Below are 23701 nucleotides of genomic sequence, written 5' to 3'. Positions count from 1 at the left end.
GCTTCTTTGTACACTTGCATGAAGTACCACTGCAAAGTATTACTGGGTCACAATAAGGAAAAAAGTCACTCCTTAACTTTGTATATTACATTTGTGACACATAGGCAAATTTCCTTTCCAATAATCATTAAAAATTTTTCGGCTAAAGGAAAATTATTTTTATGTCTGGCAGATCTAAACGGAAGTGAAGTTAGAGGGTAAATTTTTCAGAGTATATTATATATACAAATTACACTGGACTAGCATTTCTTATATCTATAACAAGTTAAAAGTATTTAATTCAAGGTATTTAGTATTTGAGCATATTTTAGAAATTTTTTCTTGCTGGAGGTAAGAGAAATTTTTCCCCCTCCAAAGGACATACAGCCTTGTCAAGCTTTCAGCAGACAATCTCCTGCCCTGGCTGTGTAAAAGCTACGCCCAGGTTGTCTGCTTTAAAATGACACCCTTTTTTCAGAAATGAGTTGAAGAAAGCGAACAGTGAATTTAGCAGTGACCATTCACGGTATATGAGACTATTTCTGGGGTTATAGTTAAACAGGCATAGGTACAGAAAACATCGACACTTTTTTTCGAATACAACACCTATTTGAAAATACATCATGCAAGTTTAAACCTAATATTTATTAATATATTTTACCTCTGTTTTGCTTCCTTAAATTTTGAATTATGAGTAATTATGAGTAAATTCTAAATTACGAATTTCAAATTGAGCAAATTAAAATCAATTACTTAGTAAGGCAAGTTAACTATAATTACTAGTACCTAGTCTAGAAAAAAGTATTTTTTGATAAAATACAAATTTAAAAAAAATAAAAGGCTTTACTAGCTTTTCTGAATCACATAATTATATAGTTTCTGCTATTTTAATAAATTTAAGGCACACTTTGCTTGCATTTTCTAAGAAAGCCATATTAAGCTTTCTAAGGAAGCTCTACTTTTAATCAATCAATATATTTTTGAGACCTCTCTAGGAGTAATATCCTCAATTTGATATTCAAATATTCATATATCCCACCAAAAAAAAACCGCACACACAAAAGAAAATTATGTAAAGAAAAGTTCTTAAGAAAAAATTCCTTGGAAAATATAAACAAAATTCTTATTTTAGAAAATTAGATAAAAACTATCAGCTCTGGAGAGCATATGAGCTTAGTTAAAAATACATAGAGCCTTGCATACGAGATTTCTTACAATAATTAAATTGCTTCAGCTTTACTTGGTATCTTTAGACACATAATAAGTGGCAAACATGCATCTTTCTCAGCATTTATTAACTAAAACTCTAATTTTGTAATAAAGCTCCCACTGATAGCTTTTGTGAAAAATCAATTTCAGTCAAAAACAGAAAACTTTAATATTCTATACATTTATCTAACTGGAAATTTTAATATTAAGCCATAATAGTTATCTATTGTCTACTGAGGAGATTTTCTACTATCCTTCACTCCCATTTTGATGTCTATTTCAAATAAACAAAGTCTACAAGGGAGAGAATTAATAAGGCAAAGAATCATGGGTCATTTTTATTAGCTGTTTTCATAAAACAGGTAAGAGTTATAGAGAAGCTAAAGTATTGACCAATTATTTTTAACCATTGTTTAGATAATAAGGTAGATCTGAATCTCATTCAGTCTTAAATGAGAACTTACTTTAGTAAAATCAATGCTGAATCCTCCTTGACAAAATCCCTGTCCATCAGCATCAATATTTTCTAAAATAAAAAGATTGGAAACATACACAAACCCAAAAACAAACAAATAACACAAAACAAAACATGAGAAAAATCTGATATCACTGCAATCATAAGATAATGTACTAGTTTAGTTTCTGGGGATGCTCATTCACTCAGGCACTTAATGAGCTATCATCAGTTCTAAAAAAGTCAGTATGCATGTTCACCAGCACCATTTTCTCAGATATGGCAACGGAGAGATTAAAGTAGCTAGACCAGTCCCCAGGGAATAGAAAGATCACCTGAGATGGTGGATTTCAAAGTACTTATTTTTAACTACAACCCACAGCAAGATTATATTTTATATCACAGCCCACCAACCCAACATACACACATTATATGTGTGTATAATAGATAGACGAATAAAATAAAATTCACAAAACAATATCACTGTTCTTATGTACAGTATATTATATTTTCTATTTTATTATATTTAATTCCTTTTTTAAAAAATTACTGGTTATGACCCACTATTTTGATTTCATAAAACAATGATGAGTTGTGATCTGTGAGTTAAAAACTCCCATCTGAAATTCCTATTTCTTACTATTATTGCCCCACAATTGTTAGGTCTTTGCTAAGTTATTATGAATACTAGAGTAAAGAGAATACACACATTTCTAACACACACATTTCCTATACAAATATTTTATAGCCAACAACAATAAAAAAAAATCTATGAAAAGTATAGTTCAGAATTCCAGGAGATGGTCAGACCCTTACTTAATGTTCTGTGAAGAGCAAAATATGAAACTATCCTCACAACACATTTAGTCCTGGGGTCTAATGGAAGTGAACATCTTTAAACATGACACTTTTAAGTATTTTCCAAATGATAATAGACTTTTAAGTATTTTGCAAATGATAATAGACTCAATAGTTTTACTCTTTTGTAGTTACTCCTTTTTTTGTAGTTCTCACAAAAGGAGACAATTCCTGGACAATTAGCCAATTAATTTACATTAACTCTATCATGAGTAATATTGCGCCCAGAAAAGGGGTAAGGATGAACCTGAAGACTCTCTCCTTTTTTTTACCTTGAGGATAACAAGGAACAATGGGAAACACTACTCTTGAGTTACCAAGGAATTCTTGTAGCCAATGTTACAATATATAAATAATTATGCTACATTTGCCACCCAAATACAGGAACCAAAAATATTTTCAGTCATGAGGACAACTTCCAAGAATTTTTTCAAATACTCCCATCAAAAATTTTGAAGCCATTTTAAAAACCTGGGAACTGCCCCAAGACTACACACTTAATACCTAAATTTAGAATACTTTTTAGAAAATAGCCTCAAGAGTGTAATGCTACCCCAATGTAAATTTTTCTAACCAAGAGGGAATGGGAAAATGTGGGCCTGGGGTTTCCAGTGTCTAGTGAATCATACTAAGGAATTCTGCTCTGACCTCAAGTCAGCCGTTTATTTCCTTTATTCAAGTTGCAGCTGGGGGGAACTATTTCAGGCTATTTATAAAGACATCCTTTTTTGATTATCATACTGTATAATTATCTGCTTTATTTGGTTTCCCAGAAGGTCCAGCTAGAAAACATGGCTGTCCTTTAAATTTTTCTTAACAGGTACATATTAAACTGAGTGTTTATACCAATAAATTATTTTATGTTGACTATAACCTATTTCAGTGAAGGCTTTTGTTTTCATTTCTACAATTAATATTTCTCTCATTTGTTAATCCTGACAATATTATAAATCATAATATTATTGATGATGATAGTAAGAGCAGCTAATGTTTATCAAGCCCTTACTGTGAGCCAGGTACTGTACTAAAGCATTTTCTGTGGTATTATCTTCTAAGACCTTTACAGCAATCCTATGAGAGATACTATTATTATTCACAATTTAAAGGAAACTAAAGCTTATGGAAATTAAGTAACCTCACCATGGTCAACCAGCTAGTACATAAAAAAGCATGAATCTGAGCCTAGGTGTGTCTACACTGCTAGGCTGCACTACCTCAAATCAATGATGTATTTATAATTCCCTGAGTAGTGAACAAGTGGACGGAAAAGCCAACTAGAAATCCTAAGTGAGAAAAACCTGTATACAAATAACATTATCATCAGAAAGTCAACAGAAGGAACAAAAGACTCAGTCTGAGCACAGAGTTGAAAGAGTATGTAAGTCACATGCTTTGTGGCTCAGGCACTTTTAGAACAAAGATGTTTGGCCTACTGTGTAATGCCGAGAATGGTCAGAGAGACAGTTCTGAAAAGCCAAAAGCAAATGCAATCAGTGAGAAGGTAAGTTTTTCACAGACAGTGAAGTTCTGTGCCCAGGGTGTCCACATAGGTCATGTCAAAAACAAAAGCAAACAAACAAATGAACAACAACAACAAAACCCCACAAACTACCACCACCAAAACAAGCCAAGTCATCAAGAAGTGAGCAATGTAGCCCTATAAAACTGGCATCTCATGTAAAATCACTGGGCTGCATAATTTATTGAAGTATGAAGAGACAAAACACTAACATTGTACCACTGAAGTCTTTCGTCCAAATCAGTGTTTTACCAATGACGAAACACAGGCGCAGAGTGTTAAGTGAATCACCAACAGCCATACACTCATCGCCAGCAGAACGCGAGAATACAACCCAGCTTCTCAGATTCCCACTCCTGAGTGTTTTTCCTCTGGGCAGGCTGCCCCTCGTAATTTAGGCCTGTAGGTAGCTGGATATTTCCAAAGTTGAGCCAAAAAGCATGTACAAGGATCAAGGGATCCTGAAAGCCAGATTTACTAGGAAGAAAGGCAATCACTTTGCTTTTTTAAGATTGTTCTTTGTGCTTTTTCTAAGATTTGAGGTGTTGTTATTTAGATCAGGGATCAGCAAACTTTTCCTGTAAAGGGCCAGAAAGTAAACATTTTCGGCTTAGGGGCTATACGGTCTCTGTGGCAACTCAACTCTCCCGTTATAGACAACATGTAAACAAACGGTGTGGCTGTGTTCCAATAAAACTTTATTTACAAAAACAGGCTTATAAGCCATAGTTTGCTGGCCTGATTTGGATGTTAAATATTTTAGAAAACAAGGTTTAAAATGATTTTATAATTTCTGTGCCTAAACCAAATAAGTGAAAGCATTATATAATAGATGCATCATGCAAACACTGCCCTAATCCTTTAAATAGATGTTGAGAAAAGAGCTGGTTATTACTGAAGAGGCAAAATGACAAAAACGACTAGCCTAACAGGGCAGTATGTCCACAGGGGATCGTCATTACAAAGCTTGTTTTCAGAAGGGTTCCGTGTTCTCTCATGCACCAGAAATTATCCAAAGCTATACTTATGAAAACAGGATGTTTTCTTTGTAGAAAAGCTGTGCTTAATACAGAGGCAACTGAAATGGAAAACATTTTCTATTGTTAGTAATAACAGGAGAAACGTTCCTTTGGAGTAAGACACACCTGGGTCCAAATCCTCATTAGACCCCTCACTACCATAAGACGTAGGAAAAAGTGACTTCACCTGTCTGAATCTCAGTTCCCACATCTATCATATGAGAATAAGGGTAATTTTGCCTGTGCGTCCATCGTATAAATGACAAGTTACAAAACTCGTATAGGAGAGTTAGCTCATTCTTCTAAGCCATAAAGTTACCTTCTCACAATAGGAACATTTTTTGCAATACAGAAATGAAAAACACAAATTTAGCCCTCATATTTTCCATACGCAACCAAAGACGACAGTACTATGACCCAAATACCAACAGAAAGGTCATGACACAGATGACATCAAGCACCGAGGACAAAGCTGCCAACCTCCTCCACCCTGTGTAGGGTGTGCTCCTGACCTATCCTAATAAACAGCGTGGTTCTGGGTAGGGAACATTCTTTTGATGTTTACCTCTCACTTACAACAAGGAGGGTCAAGGTGCTGAGCTAAGAAATAAGTGTTTGATGAAATCATCCGCAGTTTCTCCAAGGTTCAACTGCCTAGAGTTTTGAGGACTTAGTTCCTTTGATTTGGTGTCACAAGTCGTCTAACATGGGAAAAAAGAATCTAGCAGTAAGAGTCTTCTTACACAATGTCGTACTTTTGTTACTAATTCTCTCCACTAAACCACCTGGTGACGAGTGGAACACAAAAAATAATGGCGTAAAAAGTGTTTCCAGTATAAACACCACACTGCATTTCAATAAGCTGTTTTTATGTTTCTGGAATAAAGAGGATCTGCAGTGGTGGCCAATTCCACAAAGGTGGGGAGGCAGAAGAACTGGAATCTCCAAGGGGAAAAGGATGTACAGAGTTTGGAAAAGCATAATCAAAATTATAAGTGCTCAAAATCATCTTTAGTCACAACATCAATTTCACCTGAAATTTCAAATAAGATTAGAGAACAGTGTGAGATCTTTTGGATGATCAAAAGAGGAATAGGCTTGGTAACAGACTGACAAAGAAACTCTTATTAAAAGCAGGGAAATTCAGATGTAGACTCCTAAGCTTAATGTTTTACCTTCCTATGTAAACTCTGGCTCTTTAAGACATAATTGTTAATTTTTAACACCATTAATACAAAGCTGTAGTTCTCAAACTTCAGTATCCATCAGAATTACCTTGTAGAGTTTATTAAAAATGCAGGTACCTGGGCCTGACCTAGACCTAGTGAATCACAATCTTTAGTTGTGGGGGTCCCACATCTCTGTAGAGAAGTGCAGTGAAGCATCTTTTGAATAATAGGGACTAAAAATACAGGTTTCCAAAATCACATACTAGTTACTACTAACCAAGGAAGATGAAAATTAGTTCTTAGGGAGACAAGATAAACCTGTTGACTGCATATTCATAATTTCTTTACATGAATAGGATTGTTTTCATTTTGCTGTCATCAAACATCACAATATGCCTACAAATTTAACACACGCGCACATACATTTTTAACCAACTAGGCTTCCCAGCCCTCTTCTTAGAAGCTGGTACAACTTTCTATACATACTTGATCTGCATGGAGCATACTCAACAGTCTTTGCTCCATCTTGAAGAAAGCATGTTCCAACTGGCTCTCTCTCCTGTTTCATTTCAGTTCTCCAGTGGTACAGCGGGGCACAGGCCTGAATTCAAAGGAGGAGTCCATGACATAGAAATTCTCTGAAAAAATTAGTGTTTCAGACAATCTATACTCTCTCAGAGTATAATGTCACTTTCTAAGCATTAATAAAAATTAATCAAACCTATCCTATACCTTAAATTCCCTATCACTAAGTAATGGATAAAGTAGATAAAGATTTAAAAAGAAGTGCTTTTCTCCTATTCTTCTGAAGCTCATAGCTGTAGATTTTTCTTTTCAAAATAGAAAAATTATTTCAGGTAGCATTCTTCTCGATGTTACATGCTAAGCTGAAGGTCTCAGACTGAATCAACATTCTAACTAAATAACACTCTTGTGCATGTAGAATATACCCCTAAATTATAAGGCAAATAATATATTAAGTAAGAAGACAGTAAAAGAATTTGCAGTGCTTATTTTATTTACTTTCTGAATAAACTATGACCTTTTGGTTTTCAGAGTCACAGATTTCAATACCATGTACAAGCAGTAGAATAATGCATGTTTTAATAGCAAAGTAATCTACCAAAAGTGTAACAATTTAATTTGCTGAAAAAAAGTTCAATGAATTTTCTATAATACTTTTTGAAGCAAAACATGTACACAACACTACAGACATCAACATTGGGTTATTTTATATTTACCCTGAAAAAACTTAAAGTCGGTCATTGTTGCTACTTCTCTACAGGTACCTGATGTTCCAGAGTGGATTATTTGCTACTTCTGCTTATTTCCGCTTCTTTGTGCCTCTTTCTGCCCACAATGCCCCTACTCTCACCCCACCTTTTATCTCCACTTCCTAAAATTTGACATGTTCTTGAAAGTTCTGCTGAAATTTCACTTCCTCAATAAATCCTTTCCCGATGCCCCACAATCAGGTGGAAAAAAAAAAAAAAGACACTAATAAATACAACACAGGTAGTTAAAATAGGGAAGGGTTCTCTGAGGAAATGACATTCAAGCTGAAATCAGAATGACAAGGAGCTAGCCAAGTGAAAACCAACAAGATGAGCATAACACTGGCAGAGGAACACAAACACGAAGGTACTAATTGAAATGACTTGGCATGTGGAAGGAATAACAAGACCAGTGTAGCTAAAGTACATAAAATGGAGTGAGATGATGCCAAAGAGAAAGCAGCCAGAGACCTGATTATAGAGATGCTTATAAAAGCCAGGCATGTGATTTTTATTCTGAGAGTGATGAAAAGCTGCTTGACTGTTTGAATCAAGAAGGTGAAACGCTCTGATTCACTCTGGTCCTTGTATGGAGAATGGATTGTAGTTGGGCGAGAGAGGAAGCAGAGAGATGAGAAGGGCCACTGCACTGGCCCAGGTGAGCAATGATGGTGGCTGGGTACCGGGGAGAAATAGTGGAGATGATGATTTATTGATGGATGTGGGATATATTCTGGAAGCTGGAGGCAGAATTGGCAAGGCTCGCTGGTGGACGGGGTAGAGAGTCACGCCTCTAAATAAGCTGGGCAAGTTTTGTATAGCAGTTATTTTTGTGTTTTTTCCTTTTAGATGGAGGGTAACAAGAGTTCTATTTTGGCCATGTTCATTTTTAGTAATATGTGAGACATCCAAATGGAAATGCCAAATAGTAGTTTGGGAATATGGATCCTTTAAAGATCCAAGGAGAATTTGAGAGCTAGAGATACAGATTTGGGGATTATGACACACAGATTGTATTTATAGCCATGGGACAGGATGGGAGCAGCTAGGTAAAAGGTGTAGTTAGAGAAGACTGGGGGCTCAGAACAAAGCTCAGGGACACCCCAACATCTAGAAATTGGGCAGAAAGAGGGACCATTAAAGGAGACTGCAAAAGAGCAGCCAGCGAGATGGGAGAAAACCAGAAAAGTATAGTGTTCCAGAAGCCAAGGGAAGAAAACTATTTCAAAAAGAATGGTCAACAGACCTTGCTGAATGGTGCTGAGGGGGACAAGAAAAATGAGAATAAGGACCAGTGGATTTCAGTGACCTGAAAGTCAAGGGTAACCTTGGCCGTGCCTACTCGAGCCTGACTGGAATGGTTGGGAAGAGAACGTGACGTGAAGAAATGGAGATGGTTACTATAGAAAACACTTGCAAAGTCTCTGAAAAGGGGAGCAAAGGAATGGAGCCAGAGCAGAGGGGAAGACAAAGCAAAGGGAAGGTGGTTTTATTTTTAAGGAAAGGATGTACTAGAGAGTTTGATTAATCAAAGGCACACTATTCCTAAACCTGGCTGGATAAAAACGAACTGACAGGAGCTACCAAGATGGGCAGGAGAAATGGACAATGTAGGAAAGAAGGTGGAAAGTAGCAGAAGCTACTTGTCTGTGAAGGGCAAGAGAGACGGTACCCTTAGATGGGGTGGCCTTTGATCAGAGCCATTTTATCTCATTATGCCCTGTGCCCCTGAGCACAGTGAGTTTTACTATCAGCTTTCAAATATAAAACTTCCTGTTTCCACACAAACTGACTAAACTCACCTATGAGTAAATATCCAAAAGACTTACCAAAATTTTATCCTGTTTTGATCTCACAGATGCTCCAAACCACTGGTGGGACTTAAACTCCAATGGATCATCCTTGGCATAATCTCTGTTGCCTAAAAAAAATATTGTGAGAGGTGAGAAACAAAATATATATTCTTAGCATAACTCAGTTTATTCCAATCCAGCCAGGTTTACAAAGAGTGTGCCACTGATAAATCAAATTCCACATTGGCTAGTCTCATATACTTTATATGCATTAGGGACTTGCAACTAATCAGAAAAATAAAATACAGGATAACTTAGAAGTATCTCAGGGTTGTTATTAACCCCGTCAATTATCATAACGCAGATACGAAAAAGTAACAGTAAGTGAAGTCTTACAGTTGCTAAATTATAAGATAATTACTAAATAAATACTTGATATTAAACAAATACTTGTAAAATAATTAACTATTAAACAAATATGATTACTTTCTGTACTCCCGAAAGTTCTTCCTGTGGCATAAAGATATTTATGAAAATAAAACGCTATGAAACGCCTTTGTAGAACACCTGTAGTAAAAGACTAAAACGTGTGCCAATGACACGGTAACACGAGAGTTAGAATCTAGGAGATGTGATTTGGCTGGTAGGAAAAAGAATTAGATTTGCCACACTACATGCAAACAATTATTGAGAAAATTATTCCAAAAGTACCAGGCGCTCAGGTAAAGCACTGTAGATTTAAAAAGAAAAAGATAAAAATCTTTTCCATGGAAAAGCTCTTGATCTGGTCAAGGAAAAAATTACAGAAATATATGCATAAAGTATTTTGAAAAGGAGAGGCTATTTTTAAAGATTAGTTTATTCCTCTTAAAATCTATTTATAATAATTATACTTTATAAACATATATTTCAATAACTATATTGGACAAACACATCAGACAAGTGTCAATTTAAAGAATGCCAGCCCACAGGTAAATATCATCAAAACGTTTGGTTAAATCTGTTCCCTAATCCTCACCCATCTAAGGTAGTGCTTATAGTTATTCAATTCCATTCTAAAGATTTATGACCAGTTGAAGAGTTATAAATAATCAATGAGAATTTCAATAATGCCAGATGTCTTACAGGCAAGGTGAAGGGTGTAACATTATTCATTGTACTATGCTTTTAACTTTTTCGTTGTTTCGGAAAAAAAATTTTTAATATGTCATTCTCCAAAGGTCTCTTTCTATCTGTAAACACCACTGTTGTTTGTCAGTGGTGACAAAGGAACCGTTATGTAAGTAGAGGAAAGGAGGAACATACACAGAACTAGCTAGTACATGCCCTTTACCATGAAAACCAAGGTTTCCCAACAGCGGTTGGCTTGCCTCTGAAGCGTATGTGCACCACGCTCTCCCCACTGGAAACAATACACATCAGTGACCTACAGATCACCAGATAGTCCACAGACTCCCTTACCTTTCCCATCCTTCCATGGTTAGGTTAAAGCCACATAACTAGTTCTTGCCAATAAGCTAAGAGCCAAAGTGGCAGGTGTCGCTTCCAATTCAAATCAGTTAGTAAATATGAGTCTACTAATCATCAAGGAAATGCAAATCAAAACTACAATAAGGTATCCTCTCACACCAGTTAGGATGGCTATTATCAAAAAACAAATGATAACAAGTGTTGGCAAGAACGTGGAGAAAAAAGACTGTATACTGTCGGTAGAAATGTAAATTGGTACAGCCATTATGGAAAACAGTATGGAGGTTACTCAAGAAATTAAATCCCACTTCTGGGTATATACCCAAAGGAAATGAAATCACTCTCTCCAAGGGATATCTGCACTCCCATGTTCACTGCAGCATTATTCATAATAGCCAAGACATGGAAGCAACCTAAATGTCTATTGACGGATGAACAAAAAAAGAAACTGATATATACATACAATGGAATATTATTCAGCCAAACAAAAGAAGGAAATTCTGCCAGTTGAGACAACACGGATGGATCTGGAGGACATTATGGTAAGTGAAATAAGCCAGACACACAAGGACATATACTTCATTATATCACTTATATGTGGAATCAAAAATAGTCAACTCATTAAAAAACAAAGAAAAAAAGAGTGGATATGAGTTCCCCATGTTTTCTCTCTCCCATCCCTGAGGGAGAAGAATAGACAGAATTGCTTGCTGGAAGCAGCCTCAGTCCAAGTTTCTAAACCACAAGAACAGCCAAATGATCCACACTAGATGATGACATGAGCAAGAAAAAATCTTTTTTTAAGTAAGATCTGGGGTTTTGTTTGTAAATAAAGCATGCTGTTACTAAAGTATAGTCCAGCGGAGTCTGAGTAATATATATTCTAAAGATATAATGCTATTTCCAAAAGGGCCTGACCTACAACTACAAAGAAGCTTAGCCCCTGGAAGAACTAAATTCAATTGACAGTTTTTCAAGGATTTTAACCATAAAATTTATGGTTACAAGATATTTAATAGGACTTTTTTTATTCCACTTCAAGCTAACCTACTGTGTTGCTGGCTTTCTATTCTATTCCCTTCTACAAAGGAAATGAGGGCATTTTCCCCCTCACATTAGTGAATCAGGAGAAATAAGACTGTGAAGGAAACAGCTGCTGCTCGGGAAGATTCACTTCTACTCACCAACCCTTAAGATCACAGCATCATGATCAACTCAAGTAATCTTAGCCCGAGGGAACCGCGTTTATGAGCTAATTGTATTTGAACAAAACGTGCAACAACCGCTCCTTCCTGCTTCTGTTTTCATTTAAAACAAAGCCTTTTCAGCAAGACTTTAAAGATGTCCAAGCAGAAGCCAAGCTTTTCTATGAGAGGAAATCTTAGGTTGAACAGAAGTACCACATCAGAAAGGTTCAAATTAAGGCTCCATATAGTTTCTCTTCATCTCTAAAACTTCAAAAACAAAATGATACAGAACCAAATCGCTCTATTCCTGCCAATACAAGTATTCCTGCCTAAGACAATGATATAGATTCCTCAAAAATGTCAATGTCGTGAAAGACGAAAAAAGCAGGGAACTGTTCAAGATTCAAAGAGAACAAAGGGACACAGCAACCCAAGGCAGGATGTGATCTTCGAATCTTGTGTCTAAACATTGTTTTTATGTTACAAAGGACTTTATTAGCATAAGTGTGGAAATTTAAATATGGACTGTAGAGCAGATAACAGTACTGCAATAATAAATGACACTTTTCTAGTCTGTGATGATAGTACCCTGGTTATGTAAGGGCAGGTCCTAGTTCTTAGGAGATACGTGCTTAAATATTTTGGGGTAAAGGGTCACACTGTCTGCAACAGGGGTGAGTCTAGGTGAAGGGTGTAGTGTTGTTCATTGTATTACAGTTCCAAATTTTCCATAAGTTTGAAAATTTTCGAAATAAAACTACAGCAACCAACAAGTACACATGATATGTACTATAAGGGACAAACAGGATATCTTCTATTTCTCTTTATTTGAATCTTTATTGTATTTATTCTGATTACAAAACATTACCAAATTAAAACATGAAACATAAAATAAAGCCATATGCAAAGATGAATCTAAATACCACAACCCCACCATTAAGAAATGACCTCTGCTAATATTTTGGTGTCTATCCTAAAGACTTGTTTCATGAATACATGAAAATCCTTTTATACGTAAAATAGATATTTTTAAGCCACTATTTAAAAAACATTCCAGTTATGGGGCCGGCCCGGTGGCGCAAGCGGTTAAGTGCACACGTTCCGCTGTGGCGGCCCGGGGTTCGCCGGTTCGGATCCCGGGTGTGCACCGACGCACGGCTTGTCAAGCCATGCTGTGGCGGCGTCCCGTATAAAGTGGAGGAAGATGGGCACGGATGTTAGCCCAGGGCCAGTCTTCCTCAGCAAAAAAAGAGGAGGATTGGCATTGGATGTTAGCTCAGGGCTGGTCCTCCTCACAAAAAAAAAAAAAAAAAAAAAAAAACATTCCAGTTATTATTATATATAAATGTATGTACCTTTTTTCCCCTTAACAGTATGTCACAAAGGTAGACCTACAGCATCATTTTCATTGTTGTGTGGTACATCATTATACAGCCATACAGTAGTTTATTTAACCAATCCCCTGTATCTCCTTCAGTTGCAAATTTAGAAATATTTCTATTTTTATTTAAGAGACTTACATATTCCCTCAAAGTCACATCTACTTCCTCTTCCAATATACACAAAAAGCTCAGCATAAAACTATTGTTAGGGTCTGAGACATGGGCTCATTGCTAAAATAAAATGATAAATTCCCCAGAAAATGATGTGTAATATACAATATTATTCTGATGGGTAAATTTTTAACAAGGTCCAAGATATACCTATTTTTTATACGTGAGAGTTCCCTTACCCTCAGTCCCCAGTCCCCTAAACAAGTCACACTCATTCCCACCTGCAGGCCTTTGTACGCAAGGCCCTCTAGCCTGGAAAACCTTCCTTCCACTCTTGATTCAAACCCTACCTGAAAATTCAGCTGCAGTTGTCCATTTATGACCCCAACACATGATGAAATGGTAGTCTGCCTCTGAAGGAAATACCTGTCTAACAAGAGAGGCAGTCACGGGAACAAGTAATTACGGTAGAGCTATGGGTAGAGGACAGGTAAAGAGTACCGGGAGAAGGGTGGCACAGGAAAAGGGAGGGAGTGCTTTCTGGGCCAAGAGAACATCCTGTGCAAAGAAACGAAAGAGTGGATATTCTTGATTTTTCCAGAGAACTTTGAGTTGTTCACTGTGATTAGCGAGAAGGGTCAGGAGGGGAGCGGTTGTTCAGAGCTTTTCTAGAATGCTAACAGGCTTCATGGGGTTTTTGAATTGCCCTCTACACGAAGCAGTTTTTCTTTAATTATATTCCTGAAAGGTTGACGAGGACTTTCCTCTTCGTAAAATGTTATCCTGTTCTCTTCCTCTCACTTTGAAAAATTGTCTCCGTGAATTTTTTTTTCCCTGAACAAATGGACTTTTCTCCAAATGCGCATGTGCCGGCACAGGCCGCTGCTGTGCTCTGTCAAGCGGCATAGGCTTCTCATTGCTACCATGTTCTATTTCCTATTTTAAAAAAGCATTGAGGGCCGGCCCTGTGGCTCGGCGGTTAAGTGCGCGCGCTCCGCTGCTGGTGGCCCGGGTTCGGATCCCGGGCGCGCACCGACGCACCGCTTCTCCGGCCATGCTGAGGCTGCGTCCCACATACAGCAACTAGAAGGATGTGCAGCTACGACATACAACTATCTACTGGGGCTTTGGGGGAAAAAAATAAATGAAATAAAATTATAAAAAAAAATAAAATAAAAACTGAAAATTTTAAAAAAATAAATAAAAATAAAAAAATAAAAAAGCATCGAAAACATCCCCTGCCATAATGATTATGATATCTGCCTTTGTGGACATCAGGTTGCCCTTAAGCTAGAAAATGTCATGGAAAATAAGTACAATTTTTACAATTTTTTTTTTTTTTTGGTTTTATTTACATCATCAAGTATTGTGGAGCACAGAAATCCATAGTTCTTTCCATATGGCAAGCTATTTATCAATAGTATTGAATGAGGATGAAGGAGCACCAGTCAAATGTGAAAAAACATCAGGCAACGTGGTTGTTTTTGATAAAAAGGTACATTTGAAAAATCTGGAGCTTTATTAAAACTTAGATGTGCTCAAAAACAACAGCCATGTCTTAAAGCATCATGTGATTAATGTGTTTTCAATTACATTACCAAACAAAAGAAGTCAAATATATCTGAATATAATGCATTGGCATATACTGGCATCCAAAACTTTGTCAACAGTCTTCAAGAAACTATCTATCACCCATTGCTTTGAAGGCCTTCAGCTTCAACAGGGTCATAACCTCAAATTACCGTTTGCTCAATAGGAGGTTCTTTTTTACCAACCAGAACTTTTTTTCCAGAGATTAAGTCTGAAAATACTTGATTCAACATCAGGCAGAGTTTCACTTGCAGGAAGTGTGAATAGAGGTGGGTGGGGAGAAAGGAAAGGAAAGCCTGTTCTCCAAACAGACTGATGAGAAGTTCATTCATGAGCTGGCTGAAACTGGCAGCTAATCCAGGAGCATGAGTGAAGCAAATATTTTGAGTCACAGCCCTGAAGTCACCATTTCAAGTGATGCCGGAAGCCCACAGGCTGTTTGGACCATGCCACCAGCCTTGAGAGGGAAATCGGATAAAGACAACTGCAGAAATTCCAGTGCTGGAAGAAATGCCTCCTCAGGCAGCGGTCAAGAACGAACAAGGATTTCTGTCTGTAATTCTGTAAAACACCTTGGAATTGGCTCTCATCTCTCAAATAAATTAAAGGGAAAAAGAGTATCTCTCACAATGGGGTAAAGATGAGAAGAAACTGACCTGTATTATATAAATTAACATAAGTCTCTGTACTATCACTTTCAAAAATACACAGAGAAAAATGTTGCTAAAGAAACCTGAAGCAGGGGCCGGCCCCGTGGCTTAGCGGTTGAGTGCGTGCGCTCCGCTGCTGGCGACCTGAGTTCGGATCCTGGGCGCGCACCGACACACCGCATCCCTAGTCATGCTGAGGCCGTGTCCCACATACAGCAACTAGAATGATATGCATCTATGACATACAACTATCTACTGGGGCCTTGAAGGAAAAATAAATAAATAAAATTAAAAAAAAAAAAAAGAAACCTGAAGTTAACTAGCAAGTAAATCACTAGAAACGAAAATTTAATGTCTATTTTTCAGCTTTTAAATTCGTCAATTGCACTTTACTAGACTCCCGTGATTGAATATTTGAGGACAGAAGCATATTGAACAGAGCGAATTGTCATAGCTTTAGACTCTGCCAACTTTCCTCATTTCTTCCCATTTCCTTGGAGTGTTTCAAAGACACTGCCAAATATTCAACACCCCAGAATTACAGGGGGTGCTTATTTTTAAGACAAAGTTATCTTATTACCCTAAAGCTAAATTTTTTGTTTCTTCTTTCACGCCTAAAAATATCTTTTGGAGCAACAATATTATGTCATCCTTTTGGAAAGGGCCAAAGTCAAGAAGAATGCCAAAGCATCAGACAAGCAAGACAGTAAACCGCTATTTGGAAGTTACCTGTATTTTTAGTCATTTTGTTCCCATTCATTCCTATATGACTCTATTAATAATGAAATGATTTAGGTCATCAGAGAGCCCAAAAAAGTGGCTATTAAAACAATGTAATGTACAGCATGGTGACTATAGTTAATAATACTCTGTTGCGTTTTTGCAAGTTGCTGAGATTAGATTTCAAAAGTTCTCATTACAAGAAAAAAAATTCTGTAACCACGTGTGGTGACGGATAGTTAACTAGACTTACTGTGGTGATCATTTTGCAGTATACACAAATAGTGAATCATTATGTTGTATACCTGAAACTAATATAATGTTATATATTAATTATATCTTAATTTAAAAAAAAAAGAGCCTAAGAAGACAAAAACATAAAACCCAGGTCTGGTGTGTTTGTTTTGTTTTATTGACGTACAACCGACGTCAATGCTCCTTTATGATGAATTGCAAATTTACCCTGTTTTGGTTTTTATTTATTAACAATGCCACCCCCACATTCATCTAATAAAATAGACAATCTGCTTCCTTAAGCAGTTTTTTACCTCAAACATCACTTTTGCTCAGTTGAACTTCCTATAACAAATTTGCCTGAAAGAAAAATTTCCCCATGTTGCTTATTTTTATATTATATCACATTAGTGAAAATTAACAAGTCAGAAGAAATCTCTTTGATCATTCATTTAAATAAATAAATCATGGGTACCTCCTATGTCTAAATGCAAGGAATATAGCAGTAAATGAGACAGATAAGGTCCCTGCTTTCAAGGGAGAGAAATAATAATTATATAAGATATTTCTGGAGAGTCACAAACGCTCTAAAAGAAAATCGAGAGAAGACGATGAAGAGGCAGTCAGACATTGCTATTATCACGTATTTGTAAAGTAAGGCCGTTGTGAAATAATGTATTTCATCAAGTCAGAGCTGCAAATATTCAGATACTAACATCTTTGAAATCTGAACATGTATTACAGCCAATGGTGACTTATAATTAGCAAGATTTTTTAGTAGTAAGTAAATAGTCCATTTTAACATCAAAAGCACCCTTACATTTACAGTCAACTGATTTTTGACAAAGGGGTCAAGAAAATTCAATGGGAAAGAAACAGTCTTTTCAACAAATGGTGCTGGGGCAATTGGATATCCATATGCAAGATGAATAATTTGGAAACTCTCTCTCAAACCATACAAAAAAATAACTAAAAATAGATCACAGACTTAAATGTAAGAGCTAAAAGTATAAAATGCTTATAAGAAAACAAGAATAAACCTTCATGATCTTAGGTTAGACAATGATTTAGGAAACCAAAAGTACAAGAGATAAAAGGTTGATGAATTGGAGTTAATCAAAATTTAAAACTTTTATGCTTCAAAAAACACCATAAAGAAACTGAAAGACAACCCACTGAATGGGAGAAAATATTTGCAAAGCATGTATTTGACTGGAGACTTGTATCCAGAATGAATATACATATCTCCCTCTTACAGCTAAAGAATAAAAAACAACCTAATTAAAAGTAGGCCAAGGACTTGAATAGATATTTCTCCAAAGGAGATATACAGATGCCCAACAAGTACATAAAAAGATGCTTAACATCATTAGCCATAGGTAAATGCAAATCAAAACCACAATGAAATACCACTTCACACTCACTAGGATGGTTATAATAAAAAAAAAAAAAGACAAAAAATAACAAGTGTGCGTAAGGATGTGGAGAAACTACAACTCTCATCTATTGCTAGCAGGAATGTAAAATGGTGAGGCCACTTTTTAAAAGAATTTGGCAGTTTCTTAAAATGTTAAACATAGAGTTACTATATGACCCAGCAATTCCACTCCTAGGTATCTATCCAAGAGAAATGAAAAATAGATCCACACAAAGACTTACACATGAATGTTCAAGTAGCAGCATTATTCCTAATAAACAAAAAGTAGAAACAACCCAAATGTGCCTTTACCGGTGAATGGATAAACAAGGGATCATGGAATACTCCTGGGCAATAATAAAAGAAGGGAGCACTGACACCTGAGACAACATGGATGAACCGCCAGACGCAAAAGACCACATATTATATAATTCTATTTATATGAAATATCCAAAAAAGGGAAATACATAGACATAGAAATTGTGATTGCTTAGGGTTGGGGGTACAAATGAGGAGTGGCTAATAGTGAACACAAGGTTTCCTTTTAGGGTGATGGAAATGCTCTGGAATTACATTTTAATAATATCTGTAAAACTCTAAAAATATGGTAAAATTCATTGAATTGTACACTTAGGTCAATTTTATGGTAAATTATACCTCAAGCTGTTTAAAAAAACAAATGACAAACTTGTCAGGTTTCAGAAATCCTGCAACAATAAACAGAAATGTATGTATATAATAAGACTTTTTCAAAATTAATGAAAAATAAACAGATGCATCAGTAGGGTAACAGACCAAGAATAAGAATAGATAATACAAAACAAAAAAACCAGACAGAGCTAAAGAGAAAAGACTCAACCTCCCTAGAAATAAGAAATGCAAATTAAAATAAGATAAATGTTTCACCTGTCAGATTAAGAAAGAAACTATCAAGCTTGGTTTGCAGACAAGTTGTATCAATGTTTTCCTACTTGGCAAATACGTATCAAAAGTGTGTTAAAAACACATTTCCTTGATTCCTAAATTTTTAGAAATTAATCCTAAATAAATAATTAAAAATATGAACAAAAACTTAATAAGCATGTTCAAAGCATTGTTATGATAGTTTAAAAAAAAAAACAGCGGGGCCAGCCCGGTGGCGCAAGCGGTTAGGTGCGCGCGCTCCGCTGCGGCGGCCCGGGGTTCGCTGGTTCGGATCCCGGGCGCGCACCGACGCACTGCTTGGCAAGCCATGCTGTGGCGGCGTCCCATATAAAGTGGAGGAAGATGGGCACGGATGTTAGCCCAGGGCCGTCTTCCTCAGCAAAAAAAAAAAAAAAAAAAAAGAGGAGGATTGGTGGATGTTAGCACAGGGCTGATCTCCTCACAAAAAACAAAAAACAAAACAAAAAAAAAAACCGCAAGGGGCCGGCCCAGTGGCGTAGTGGTTGAGCTCGTATGCTCTGCTTCGGCAGCCCGGAGTTCACAGGTCCGGATCCCGGGCACAGACCTACTCACCATGCATTAAGCAATGCTATTGCAGCATCCCACATACAAAATAGAGGAGGATAGGCATTGATGTTAGCTCAGGGCCAATCTTCCTCAGCAAAAAGAGGAAAGATTGGCAACAGATGTTAGCTTAGGGCCAATCTTCCTCACCAAAAAAAAAAAAAAAGCAAAATGCCCAACACAATAGGAGACAGACTGAGTAACCATTATAATTTTATATATTTACACACACACACAGACACACGCAGAGTATATACAGAGGCCACAAGGTACATACGCAAACATGTTATACACACCCATACAAATATATCCTGTCGCCATCGGTTTCCTGGGTGGTAGGATTTGGGAGATTTTTATTTTCTTTTTGCCTCTCAAGTGTTTTCTCATTTTTCCAATCAATGAATATGCATTATTTGCATAATGTTTTAAAAGGTAAAAAAAAAAAAAAAGTAGTGTGGATATGTATCCACTAATCTTCACATACAAAAGCTTAGTTAGGAGCTTCTAGATCCCCCCTTAGTTAACTTTATGTTTACATTTTCATCTCCCGCACATAAAGGAGTTTTAGTTCATAAAATTCAAGAACACTTAAATTGAACAAGTTCTTCCTAGCAATTTTGACAAGCATTATCCTTCCCATTCCTCGATGTCTTACAGTCCAATTATTAACGGTAGAATATTGCAAAACATAATTCATTAAAAAAAATCTAAATTCCAGATATTACTGAAGACCAAAATGGAGGTTAATGATTTCTTTGACTTAGTAAGAAAACATGGTTTCTTAGTTTATTTAAGAAACTCGGATAGACAATAAGTAGTGGTTAGATATTAGTAACAGTGAAAGGATGATTTGCTTTAAAAACTTCAAAGTGTCTTCAAATGTCTCTAGATGCATAATTATATTGACTTAAAATGACAAGAGATAAAGTTCTCTAAATCCAAAGTGTCTGGAGTCCAGACTACTGAAAAACTCATCAGTTGTGAATATAAAAATAAGTTCTGAACTCATAATCTACAAACATGAGAAAGTGTTACTAATTTACACAGAGCTGTCCAGAAACACCTTTTATATAAAGTTAGATAAAACTGTTTTCCAAGAGCAAACAAAAAGAGTCACAAGAAAACAGGATGAAGCTGGGATTGGTTTTTATTTATTTATTGAGTTATTACTACCACAGGGAACAGAGACTCAAAATCTCCCTGTCCTTCCATGAGCAATTCCGATGATTTGGCTGGAGCCAGCACAAAGAATACAGGCCCTTTGAAAACACCCACTGCTTTATCAATGCTGGCTTGTTTCCTCCTAGTGATGAGAAGGAAATGATCCTGAAAGCATCTAACATTTTAAAACAAAAACTCTTTACTGAAGATTAAAAAAAAAAAAAAAGCCAAGTCAATGTTAAGTCTTAAAATAAAGGGTATGAGTCAGGTCAAAGTGGGAAGGGAAGGGGATGGGCTTTAAAGGATCCTATGAATTTAATTCGGGTGAAACATTTAAAGTGTTAAAATACTGACTAACTGCATGAATCTTAGCCAACTAGTAATAAAGAATTAGATTAATTGACTTCTAGGTTGCCTAACAGCTCTTCAATTGTATAATTCTGCACCAAGGGATAACAGATTATATCAAGAAAAACAGTTTCATTAAAAAAACTCACACAAATCTTTAGAATAAATTTGTTTTGTATTAACAAGGAAAGGGAGACTACCTTTCTCTGTGTTTTTAACTTTCTAATTTGCAGGACTGTCGCAACTGTAGGGATATCTAGACACAACCCCGAAAGACAGAAAATTCACCAAGAGGACAAAGTCAAACTAAAGAGGCCGTTTCTGAGTCTGTCTGATTGTTTTAATTGCAAGGAGTTGAAAACTGTATGGCATAGAGGCCACAGGGAGGCTTAAAGTTTTCTATTTGCTATTAAATGCAAGGAGCAGGAATATACCCAGAAAATACTCCTAAGCATTTTTCTTGACCAGAGAGACCTGGCATGGCCGGGGTCTGCCCACAGCCTACAGCCAAGCCCTTCTGGGAATAAGCAGAGAGTGTTCCAGCAAGCTGTTTTGGGTGGGCAGGGGAGTAATTGGACTTCTGACTTTTTCTAGGACAGATATTGTTGGTGAGAAGTGACATCCATTCATTGAATTGGGAATATAAAGAGAGGAGCTTCTCCCTTTTTTCAGGGATGTATTAAACAATCATGCAGACAAGCTGGTATTTCTGGGTTTGTTTTTTGTTTTTATTTATTTATTTTTTCCCCCAAAGCCCCAGTAGATAGTTGTACGTCATAGTTGCACATCCTTCTAGTTACTGTACGTGGGACGGGTGGCCTCAGCATGGCCCGAGAAGCGGTGCGTTGGTGCGCGCCCGGGGTTCCGAACCCGGGGCTGCCAGCAGCGGAGCGCGCGCACTTAACCGCTAAGCCACGGGGCCGGCCCAAGGTGGTATTCCTAAACCAAGAGACTTTGATGGCGCGAGGTGCTACATGTTCTCCTCCTTCGGGGAGCATCATCAGTCTATCTTTTTGGAAAAGACTTGCTATTGAGACAACTGGGCAATGGTCAGTCTGTCAGTAACATGCGCTTCCTAGAAAAGGAAAGCATGTTGCAAGGAGAGGATTTTCCCAAATGTCATCATAACAGGTTAAAATACAAACCAAGATATAATCTAGTTAAGAATATCCACAATTATCTTTATTTCTTTCCTTTTCCGTAATTATTCACTTCCCCACAGCTGCAATATGGGCATGATACAACCAACCCTTTCTTCACTTGTATATTGCTTCACTGTTTACAAAGTACCTTCACAGACATTATCTCATTTGACCCACATGACAACCCTGAGGGGTAGGTATTATGTTTATTTGACAATGGGAAAAATTGAGGCTGGTAAACTTCAGTCACTGGCCCAAGGTCACACGGAGTGCGTGGCAGAGCCTGAATTTGGGCCTGGATCTTCTAAGCCTGATTCGCATTCCTCATAATCACAGAGCCGAGACAAAAGGAACGAGAGGGAACAAGGCCTACTTACGTAAGCATTGTTCTTGCCCTAAAGTAGCTTGTAGTATAACCAACAGCAAACAACAAAATACATAAAAGGGCACTGCAGAAACAGAATAATGCCCCTTCCCCACCACCACCCCCCAAAGATGTCCAGGTCCTAATCGTCAAAAACTTACATGCGAATATGTGACCTTATATGGCAACAGAGACTTTGCAAATGTGATTAAATTAAGGACCTTGAAATGGAAGGTTACTCTAGATTATCTCAGGAGGCCCAAGGTAATCACAACAGCGAGGCAGAAGAGTTACTGTCAGAGTGACGTAGCCTGAGAAAGAGTGACCAGCCACTGCTGGCTTTTAAGATGGAGGAAGCGGCCACACGCTGAGGAATGTAGGTGGCCTCTAGAAGCTGGAAAAGGCATGAACACGGTTCTTTCCTAGTGCCTCCAGAAGCCATGCAGCACTGCAGATGCCTTCATTTTAGCCCAGTGAGACCCATTTTGACATCTGACTTTCAGAACTGAAGATATTAAATTTGTGTTGTTTTTAAGCCACCAAGTTTACAGGAACTTGTTACAACAGCAATAAGAAACTGATTCAGGCATGAAGACAAAGTTGAGATAATAGACTACCCCTTGCCTGCTACATGCATATTCCCCATATTATTTTGCATCCGAATATAATACAGTTTGGGAATATTTTTACCTCCTAAAATACACAGATCATTAATCCTAAAATTAAATCATATGTTAATCTTTGCTTAAATTCTACTTTTCCACATCCACATTCGATAAACTGTCTTTTCTACATATCAATCCTCCTAGTGTAAAACAAACAAATCATATCCCAAAATGACCTTTTCATTTTCACTAATTCCACAATGCTTCCAAGTTCATATTATTCTGTCAATTTAGGGAAACATCAGTTTTCAGCCATTATGCAGACCTTGGTTAAAACCTACAAATTGTGTGGTGTCACTAGATGGTAGGGTTTAAATATCCAAGAGGGAAACTACTATCTCATGGCAAATTGTAATATTCCAATCACTATACAAACATGTAAAATGAGACAGTAGGCATTCCTTTTTCCTCCTAGTTGTGGCTTTGTTTACATATTATGTCAAGAAAACCAGCAGGAAAAAGAAGACAAACAAGGGTCAACAGTTTGAAAGAAAATTA

General features: G+C 36.9%; 1 protein-coding gene across 2 annotated transcripts in view; it reads right to left on the bottom strand.

Moving 5' to 3' along the window:
* Nucleotides 1-23701, bottom strand: part of ITGAV (integrin subunit alpha V) — an 87329-nt gene that overhangs the window by 43574 nt on the left and 20054 nt on the right. For both annotated transcript variants that reach the window (XM_058549385.1, XM_058549384.1), the window contains exons 3-5: nt 9311-9402; nt 6694-6808; nt 1653-1714 (exon numbers count right to left, since the gene is read on the bottom strand). In XM_058549385.1, coding sequence (XP_058405368.1) covers nt 1653-1714; nt 6694-6808; nt 9311-9402 — 269 coding nt within the window. The remainder of the gene's footprint in view (nt 1-1652; nt 1715-6693; nt 6809-9310; nt 9403-23701) is intronic.

The sequence above is a fragment of the Diceros bicornis genome, chromosome 10 (assembly GCF_020826845.1).
Source record: "Diceros bicornis minor isolate mBicDic1 chromosome 10, mDicBic1.mat.cur, whole genome shotgun sequence".
In the NCBI taxonomy this organism is placed as follows: domain Eukaryota; kingdom Metazoa; phylum Chordata; class Mammalia; order Perissodactyla; family Rhinocerotidae; genus Diceros; species Diceros bicornis.
This window is presented reverse-complemented; position numbering and strand designations above follow the sequence as displayed.